At 40.1% G+C, this 10314-nt stretch overlaps 1 protein-coding gene across 1 annotated transcript; it reads right to left on the bottom strand.

Moving 5' to 3' along the window:
- Window positions 1-428: 428 nt before the first annotated feature.
- On the bottom strand, window positions 429-1355 carry LOC109154210 (protein FAR1-RELATED SEQUENCE 7-like). The gene is made up of 2 exons (XM_019302048.1): window positions 1044-1355; window positions 429-932 (listed from the first exon to the last, which is right to left on the bottom strand). The coding sequence occupies exons 1-2, from the start codon at window positions 1353-1355 to the stop codon at window positions 429-431; spliced, it is 816 nt and encodes a 271-aa protein (XP_019157593.1).
- Between the last annotated feature and the right edge of the window lie 8959 nt (window positions 1356-10314).

Raw genomic sequence — 10314 nt, 5'->3', positions numbered from 1 at the left:
TTAAGGGGTTATGAATGTACAATTATGGAATTATGAACACAGAGCTCTAACATTATAAACTTATAATTATGAATATATAGTGATAAAAGTTATGATCATTTCCACCTGTAATTATCAACATAGATGTTTAAACCTCTTAAAAAATAAGGAACAAATATTAAGAATATAGACTGCAAAACTTGTAAATGTATATATCAAAAGTTGTGAATATATAGTTCAAATCTAAGCAATTGTAATAGCACAATCTCAATCTACAATTACATTCTAATCTAAACTATTATCAAAATGAACAAACTGTGAACTACTAGAAGTTGGGTGCACAAGATATCCATCACCAGCAATCTCAGATATATTTTCCAAAACCAATGATTGAACGGCACCGTTTATATTTGAAGCAACATTATTTGCGGCACTCTTTCTTCCCCTTGCTATAGGGTGTACTTCTTTTCAATAACACTACTCCTCCTTTTATTACGCACTCCTTTCAATCTCCGGCTTGCAGGATCTTGAATAATACCACTTGAAGATGAAACACCACACTCTTCAATATTCACTTGCCCAATCTCAGCTTCAATCATTTTCTTTGCATTCTCAACTGCTTCATCACAAAACTGTCTAGCTACACTATTGTCTTGACTAGAAAAAACCAATCTTTGAAATTTCCTACTAATCTCAACAATCCAAATTGAAGGAGGAATACCAACATTATAAGACAATGAATCAATGTTCACATTCCTACCAGCCGCAACCTTTTTAGTCCATCTTTTCATAATGTACTTATCAGGAATACTAGGAACGCAATTTACATTAAGTATGCGTAAACAATGACAGCAAATAATTCCCATTTCAGAAAACAGTTTGCAACTGCAAGAAACATCAAGATTCGTTGGCTTAAAATTAACTTCATGCCTTATAATGTCTATATCTGGTCGCTACACATGATACTTGTATTGACACCTATCATTCAAAACAATTTCTTGATGACAGGCACTGCCTTTCAAAAATTGTTCCTCAAACCAAAAATAGATCTCAATAGTATATACCTCTCTAGCATGTGAAAGAAATTTCACATGGTTGATCGTCATAGCAGGTACCCCTTGAGCACAATGAAAATCTTCACCATTTTCTTTACTTCTCCACTCAGAAATAACGCTAACAAAAGAGGAATAGAAAGCACACAGACCAGCAGTCTTTGATAGCCTTCTAGAAACTGAATGATTTGTAGTTTCACTCCTTTGTGAAGATAAAATTCCCCCAGAAAAATAATCCTTGTTAAAAGCTGGACACCATTTCTCCCTACAATCATAAAGCTTCCCTAGCCACGAATTCTTGTGACACTTATATTCAGTCACCATCTTGAAATTTACAATACACATTCACTAAAAATTCGTGTAAAAGAAAACAATAAGATAACCAAATTACTAACAGATGCCCCACAAACCAAAACACTATATATTCATAACTTATATACTTTAAAATCATAATTGCTATATTGTAGACTCATAATTGCTATACTCCAGATCCATAATTGTTAGACTATAAAATTCATAATTCATATACTGCAGATTCATAATTGCAATATTGTAGATTCATAATTTCTATACTGTATATTCATAACTACTATATTGTATGTTCATAACTGGTACACTATAGATCCATAACTGCTATACTGTAACTTCAAAACTTCTAAATTGTAGATTCATAAATAAAAACCAGTAAATAGTAACATACCTAGTCCAATAAAATTCAAACTCAACTTCAGTGTCTGTGTATTTCAACAAATAGTTAAAAATATCCATGAAATTGTTATTGTTCCATGTCTTGATATGCTTCTTCGAATTCTCACCAATATGCCATATGCAAAGATGATGGCGTGATGTTGAAAAAACTCTAGAAATAGCAGCAGCCATAGCTGCACATTGATCCGTCATGATAGATTGTGGACACTTGCCATCCATAGATCTTAAAAAAGCTCTAAACAACCACACAAAGGATTCTATCATCTCCTTCTTCAAAAACCCACAACCAAACATTACATTCATGCAATGATGATTCATCCCTACAAAAGGCCCACATATCATATCATATTTGTTAGTGCGATATGTTGTATCATGCACTAACAAATCTCCAAACAATTCATAATCCCGTCTCATTTGACCATCCCTCCAAAAAAAATTACACAATCTCGCATCGGAATCAACTTCAAAATCGTCCAATGAGATTCATAATCTACTATATTTCCAATAATCTCATCTAGTGGGTTTCGCTATTTTCTTTTGTTTGTTGACGACTACTCCCGTTTTTGCTGGTTTTATCCGTTAAGGGTAAAATCAGACATCTATAAAATTTTTGATGTGTTTCGCGTGTTGGTAGAGTGGCAATTCTCGCGCTCTATCAAGTCTATACAATCAGATCTAGGGGGTGAGTACCGCAAATTACATACCACGTTTCAGTCCCTTGGTATCCATCACCGTCAATCTTGTGCTTACACGCACGAACAAACGGAAGAGTTGAGCGCCGTAACAGACATATTGTTGAAACGGGCTTGGCTCTTCTTGCTCAAGGGTCTATCCCAAAACAATATTGGGACCACGCGTTCGAAACTGCTACATGTCTAATCAATTATCTTCCGTCCTCAGCCTAAAATTTTGAAAGTCCATAGTTCCGACTCTATAAAAAGTTACCGCCCTATCAATTCTTACGAGTCTTCGGGTGCTTATGTTACCCCTATCTAAGACCGTACAATCGGCATAAGATAGAGTTCCGTTCCACTCCCTGCGTCTTCCTGGGTTACCCTCCACCCTTTAGGGGATACATGTGCAAGGACCTAACCAGTGGGAAAACTTATATCTATCGCCATGTGCGGTTTGACGAATCTATCTTTCCTTTTGCCATAGGTACATCGTCGCAGGCCGTTGAGCCTCAGCCCGTACCATGGGCGGCCGGACCCATAGTGCCGGTCCACACTACATCGACAGAGTATACTCCCGCTCCTTTAACACATGACTCGGACCCTGTGCCTTTAGCTCAGGAGACCCCATACTTAGCCATTGAGCCCTCTGCTATGGACCATGAGTTCAATGCTCTACTTCATAACAACACCTGGCGTCTAGTCCCACATGAGCCTACCATGAATATCATCGGGTGCAAGTGGGTGTTTCGCACCAAATGCACTGCAGATGGCTCAATGGAACGACACAAAGCACGCCTCGTTGCTAAGGGCTTTAACCAGGTGGCTGGAGAAGACTTCTTCGACACTTTTAGCCCGGTGGTCAAACCAACCATGGTTCGCATACTTTTTTCATTAGCCATCACCAACAAGTGGACTCTACGGCAGCTAGATGTCCATAATGCCTTCCTAAATGGGTACTTAGCGGAAACAGTCTACATGAAGCAACCACCGGGGTATGAAGATTCGCTCATCCTGGACATGTTTGTCTCTTGCAACGATCCCTCTATGGTCATAAGCAAGCTCCGCGGGCGTGGTTCAAGCGGCTTCACGACTTCTTACTGTCTGCAGGTTTTTTCGCGTAAAAAGTAGATGTCTCTCTTTTTTACTACATCTCCGATGGGTGTCAGGTATTCCTCCTTGTCTACATTGATGACATTATCATGATGTGTAGTAACGCCACCCTAGTCAGCACTTTAATTGGTCGCCTTGCTTTTGCTTTCAAAATCCAGGATCTCGGTAAACCAAGCTTTTTCTTTGGCATTGAAACTATTGAAGCTTGTGATGGTATGATTTTGTCTCAGCGTCGTTATATGACTGACTTGTTGAATAGGGCTGGGATGGCTGACTGCAAACCACTTGCTACTACCGCATCGATCACACAATCGGTTACTCCGTCCGATGAGCCTTTTGATAATCTGACTCAGTATCGATGTATTGTTGGGGCGTTGCAGTATCTCACTATTACTCGGCCTGCTTTGTCGTATGCTGTCAATCGCCTATGTTAGTTCATGCATTCTCCGTCTACTGATCACTGGGCCATGGTCAAACGTGTGCTGCGGTATATCAAAGGCACTCTCGACTATGGGTTACACCTGAGTTCTTCTCCAACTGCTTCCATTCATGCCTACTCAGACTCTGACTGGGCTGGTTGTTCGGTTGACAGGAAGAGCACCAGTGGGTATGTTGTTTTTCTCGGGTCCAATCTCATCTCGTGGCTCTCCCGGAAGCAAGGAACTGTGGCACGCTCCTCGACTGAAGTATAATATAAAGCCTTGGCCGATGTTGCTGCTAAGGTTATTTGGGTTGTCTCTCTATTACGTGAGCTAGGGCTACATACTGGTCAGCCGTCCAATTTGTGGTGTGATAACTTAGGGGCAACGTATCTGTGTGCCAATCCGGTTTTTCACACCAGAACGAAGCATGTTGAGATCGACTATCACTTCGTTCGTGACAAGGTTGCAACGGGGGAATTTGTGGTTAATTTTGTTTCAACCAAGGACCAGCTAGCTGATGTCTTCACCAAGCTGCTACCGAGTCCAAGATTCGTCGCACTTCGGGACAATCTCAATGTTGTTTCTCACCAACCTTGTGCTTGAGGGGGTGTGTGAGTATTATTATTATTATTATTATTATTATTATTATTATTATTATTATTATTATTGTATAATCTATAGTTAGTAAATGTATGGTGTTAGAATAAGTCTGTGGTTAGTATCCTATTAGTTAGGAGTGATTAGAGGTGTACACAGATATACACTCTTGTAATCGGTTTGTTGTAACTGTATTGAATTTGAATTCTCTCATCAAGACAATCAAAATTAACCTAATAACAACAATTTAAAAAAATTATAATTTTAACTAATTTGACGTAATAACAATTAATTACAAATCAATATATCCATGTGTGATATTTCTACACTTTTAGGAAGTTCATACTAACATTAAACGAATATTCTTTATTTTCATTATTAAACTAATATTCTTTATTTTTATTGCTATTAAAATTAGTATTGGTTTTTTTTTTGTTTCAGCCAACTAAAGATGGTTGTCCCAAATATCTTCCTGAAGTGTCACCTTAGCTAACATTTAAAATATCAGTTACCTCATCCCTTTTGTTATGCTGAACATTAGAACTGAAACATACCAGTGATTTTTCAAAATTAATTCTTTGACCAGATGTAGTCGCATAAGTATCAAGAATACCCTTCATTTGTAAAGCCTCATCACGATTTGCTCGTAAAAATAAAAAGCAGTCATCAGCAAAGAGGAAGTGTGATAACTGCGGAGCCCCTCTTGCGATACGAATACCATGCAACACACCTTCACACATTTTCCTTTTAATAAAGCCACTTAATCTTTCTGTTATTAGTAGAAAAAGATATGGTGATAGGCGGTCTCCTTGCCGGAGACCCCTACCCGAAATCATGGGCCCCAATTGCCGTTTCTCATACAGGATATGATACTTAACCGAGCTGACTGTTCCTATAAGAATATCGACCCAGTGTTAACTGAACCCCATACGAATCACTACCGCCTTCAGAAAATGCCACTCTACTCGGTCGTATGCCTTGCTCATATCAACTTTTAGGGCTGCCAACCCTTCCTTCCCTTGAGTCTTACACTTGAGATAATGATGAGCTTCATAGGGTAACATAATGCTATCTGTAATTAGCCGACCTAGCACAAAAGCACTCTGAGCGTTGGAGATTAACCCATCCAACAACGGTTTGAGTCTGTTAGCACAAACCTTAGCGGCGATTTTGTATAGGACATTGCAAAGTGCAATAGGCCTAAGATCATTCATAGACTCAGGATTAGCTTTCTTGGGAATTAACACAATAAAAGTCTCATTGGCACCTGTGGGCAGTTTCGCCGTATCTATAAACTGCCTGCAAAAACGAGTTACTTCCCCCCTAACAAGTCCCAAAAATGTTGGTAAAAATTGGGTCCGAATCCATCCGGACCTGGCGACTTATCATGATGTACTCACAACACATTCCTGAGCATTTGATGTCTTGGGATTTTTGCCCTTGGCCCCATCCTTCTTGAGCTGCCAACATTCACTCTTGAAGTGCCCCTTTTTGCCACAGTGAAAACACTTGACATTCTTCTTACCCCTTGATTTTGATCTACCTCGGTTGTGACTCCCACTGGAGCCTAGCTCCCTTGATTTTCCTCTTGTCACTGTCAACACCTTAATTTGCTGTGAATTTCAAACTTTATCTTCTTTGTTTTTGCGCCGACTTTCTTCTTCAAGAACCGCAGTTGCAATATCATCAAAGACAAGTACCTCCTTGTTGTTGACTAGATTGATAATGAGTTGATCATATGAATCCGGTAGACTTTGGAGTAAGATTTCAGCATGTTCATTCACTTCTATTTTATAACTCAAAGCTGAGAGTTGTGAAAATAGAATGTTGAGAGTGTTGATGTGCTCAGTTACTGAGGATGTCTCCATCATCCTGAGAGTGTATAGCTTCCTCTTCAAGAAGATCTATTGTGCATAGATTTGGCCTCATACAAATTTACGAGAGTATCCCATACCTCTTTTGCCGTACCTTTTTTCTGCCACACTTGACAAAACATCAATAGCAAGTGCTAAGTGAAGATTGCCAATACCGTTGCTATCCATTTTTGTCTACTTGGCATCGTCAGTGAAATCGGCTGGTCTATCTCCAATTGCTGCTACGCAGTTATCTTTTCTGAGAACTGCTTTCATTCTTGTTGGTCCCGATAGGGTGGTAAAAAGTCTAGAGGGGGGGTGAATAGACTTTTTAAAATTTTTCACAATTAATAACACTTTGGTAATTTCAACTGTAAGTAACAAGATATGAAACTTAGATGCGCAGCGGAATAATTAAAACAACCAAGTGTTACGTAAAATCAAGGAGATATATCACATGCAATATGATGGATATGCTTGCAAAGGATCAAATAATAAGTATGCAAATTTATGCCCACATGCATACGTGAAAACTACTAAACCCAGATGAATAAATTCGCACAGTATATAAAATGGGTCAGTCAAATATTCAACATGCAAGATAACAAATGAATATTTAAAGAGATGGTTCACTCAATATGTGTGTGATATCACGTGTGAATCAATGAGTGAATCCAAATGGAATTGTGTCTGCATGCACTTGTAAAGTCACATAACCCAAACAATAAGATAAATGAATAAGAGGAATAGTAAATGGGTTAGTATGCATACAATAATAAATAAAGGCAGTAAGTAAATGAGAGAGGCGATTTATAGTGGTTCAGAGGTGGTGTAACCCTCCTAGTCCACTCTTCTCCTTTCACTCCAAGGAGGAAATTCACTATCTCGTTCACCCAGATAAATCAAGTACACACAGGCACTTCCCGAGTGTTTTGCACACAGCTACACTCAATCCCGAGTATGTCGCACAAAGCTATACTCTCGAGTATCTCGCACAAAGCTATACTCCTACACCAACTAAGTGTTTTGCACCCAGCTACACTTAGCACCATCGAGTGCCTCGCACAAAGCTACACTCACGAGTGTCTAGCACAAACCTACACTCAATAGGGTAGTGTCTTGCACAAAGCTACACTCAACCCTTTTCTACACATAGTAGAGGTAAGATTTAGAGAAAACAAATTTCTCTTCTAATGACTTGAAGTGTAACACCCCGTGTTATGGCCTTCAATCCCGGATTAGTTATTTAATTAATCCCGTTAATATTAATTAAATATGATTTAATTCAGTTAGGTTTCCCTTTAATTAATTAATAAAAGTCCACCATGAACCGTGGACCCTTGCCTAAATTAGAGTCTTAAGCCTACTAGGAATAAAGAAAGTAAACCTTTTACTATTCAGATTATGATTAGGATTCTCTTTAATTAATTAATTAATATGGTCCACTATGGACCATGGACCCTTATCCCTAAAACAAGCCCTTAGTCCTATAAGGAATAGAATTAGTAAACTCATACCATTCAGGCCCTAATTAGGAGTCTTAAATATATAAATAGGGATATAGGAGGCACCTAGATCTCTCACCACAATAATCCCTCACCACACAAGAAGTTCCAAGAATTCCCCTAGGAGAAATCAAGAAAGAAGAAAGCTTCAAGAAAGACCCTTCATAGCCAAGGAATTAATTAAGGCTAAGAGGTAACCCATGTCTCAACAAAACCTATTTTCATAGCTACGAATCCCCTCTTAGGATTTCCCCCATATTCATGTGTGATTGATGATTCGTTATATTGATCTTGATAATTGGCATGAGGATTCCATGGGTGATCTTGATGATGAGAGGATCTTGGTAATTATAGTGTTCTTGATAATTATATGACGTTCTTGATGATTATATGATGTTCTTGATAATTATAAGATGTTCTTGATGTTTATGTGATATTCTTACCGAATCTTGATATTAGAAGATGGATTGTGTCCTTGTTGATTTAAAAGTGATTAGAACCCTAGGTTGTATCGTATGATATCATTCTTGGTATATGGGGTGGGAATTCGCGTGATTGGGTGTTGATTATGTTTAGAAAAGCATGATAGGTTATGTGCCGTATGTTTCTTGATTTTGATCCGTTAATTGTCTACGTGTGTTATCAATTGCGTTTGAAAGTGTCTAAGCATGGTTTCGGGTTCCACAAAGGTTCCCGGGGCATTTTTGTGATGAAAGAGTCAGTGGGGGGTAGGTGGGGGTAGGGAACCCGCCACCTACTCGCGGCCTTCTTGCGCAACGCCGGCAGCGGGCAGCCGGCGGGCGGGCAGCTGTCCGCCGGGCACCCGCTGCCCGGATTAGCTGCCGCCGGCGGGTGATCCCTCACCCACCGGCTACCCGCTGGTTTGAACCCCACTTTGGGATTTTGGCTTCCCCGTTTGATGTTTCCTCGACCCCCGTGGCGTCCCAGCGGACTCCGTCTATCGTGCCTATGTCTAGTTTGATATTTCGGGTACCGTTCATAGGTTGTATGAGTCTTATATATTGCATGCTAGTTGAATTGGTATCCCGTTAACCTAGGTGAAAGAAGTATGAACCCCTTAGGATTATTCATAGTATGTGAAGGATCACGCATAGGTTTTGTTATACATTTTCTCCCCCTTCCCAATGTGATAATGTAGGTTGCATGTGCTTGTCATGTGTTATGTGTGCATGATACCCCAATCCGGTTGCGATCGGATTGGTTATTCCTGAGCTGCGCTTCAGAAGCTGGCTGCGGTCAGATTTACACCCTTGGGCTGCGGTCCACCGTTTGGTTGTGATCAAACGTTTCTACATGAGCTGCGGTTCATACTTTCCTGGCTGCGGTCAGATGACATACTCTTGGGCTGCGGTCCACTGTTTGGTTGCGATCAAACTATGATGAGCTGCGGTTCATCGGTCGGTTGCGATCGACCCCTCCGTGTTGCGATACGAGGTAGGGTGCTGCGGGGCCGTGTCAGAGCTATATGCGCTGACCCTCATGTATGGGCATGCGATTGGTCCTGTGGCGCCAACAAAGTGTGCTATGTGATGAAATACGGATGAGTTGTTGTTATGAGTATCTTGGGGATGTGACTAGGGGATTTGCACTGGGAATCGCATGTGTTGGGTTATGATCATTAATTATGCTTATCTTTACCTGTTTTGCTTGTTTGTAACTATATATGCTGTCTGTGCTTAGCCCTATCTGATGAGTCTATCCCTGTTTTAAAAGCTAGAGTTCGTAGGATATATCTTCATGTTCAAAATGGTTTTCGTATATCTATATATATCTATATGTATTGTATTTCAACGCATTGGAGTGGGTTACCAGCATCTCTCGCTGAACAGAGATATTTGGCTTTCAGGCACAGACGAGTAGATCACTGGAGCGCGCTAGAAGCTTGGGGCATAGCTTAGATACTGTTTGAGGTTTTAGAATCTAGCCTGTGCACCCGGGTTCTCTAGCTCGGGTGTGGCATAGCACCCCGTACTCTTTGTATCGTATTTTGGGATTTAATGAGATTCTATCTTTATTATATAAGTTTTAAAAGTCTTGAAAATCTGGGGTGTTACAGTTGGTATTAGAGCCTAAGTTTGACCCTAGGATAAGACTCTTAAGACCGGACTTTAGGACATTAGGCTTGAACTCTAGGTACTTAGGAACATAGGATTCAGGAATCTTAGGACGCGCGGTGAGATTGTGAAACCTACACATAACCTCCCCTCACTTTATCCCTCTCTAACTTAAAAGAACTTCCCCTACGCTTACCACACCAAGGTAAGGGTGCAACACACTGACTCATCATTACAATCAATATTGACCCTGAAAACCAGCAGCATGGCGCCAACAAGAAGACAGTCAAGGATCCCACACTCCTCGAAGAATGAATCCGAACCTTCAACAAAATCCTC

Source organism: Ipomoea nil, unplaced genomic scaffold, assembly GCF_001879475.1.
Source record: "Ipomoea nil cultivar Tokyo-kokei standard unplaced genomic scaffold, Asagao_1.1 scaffold2610, whole genome shotgun sequence".
Classification (NCBI taxonomy): domain Eukaryota; kingdom Viridiplantae; phylum Streptophyta; class Magnoliopsida; order Solanales; family Convolvulaceae; genus Ipomoea; species Ipomoea nil.
The sequence above is the reverse complement of the archived record's forward strand: the minus strand, read 5'-3'. Positions and strand labels throughout refer to the sequence as shown.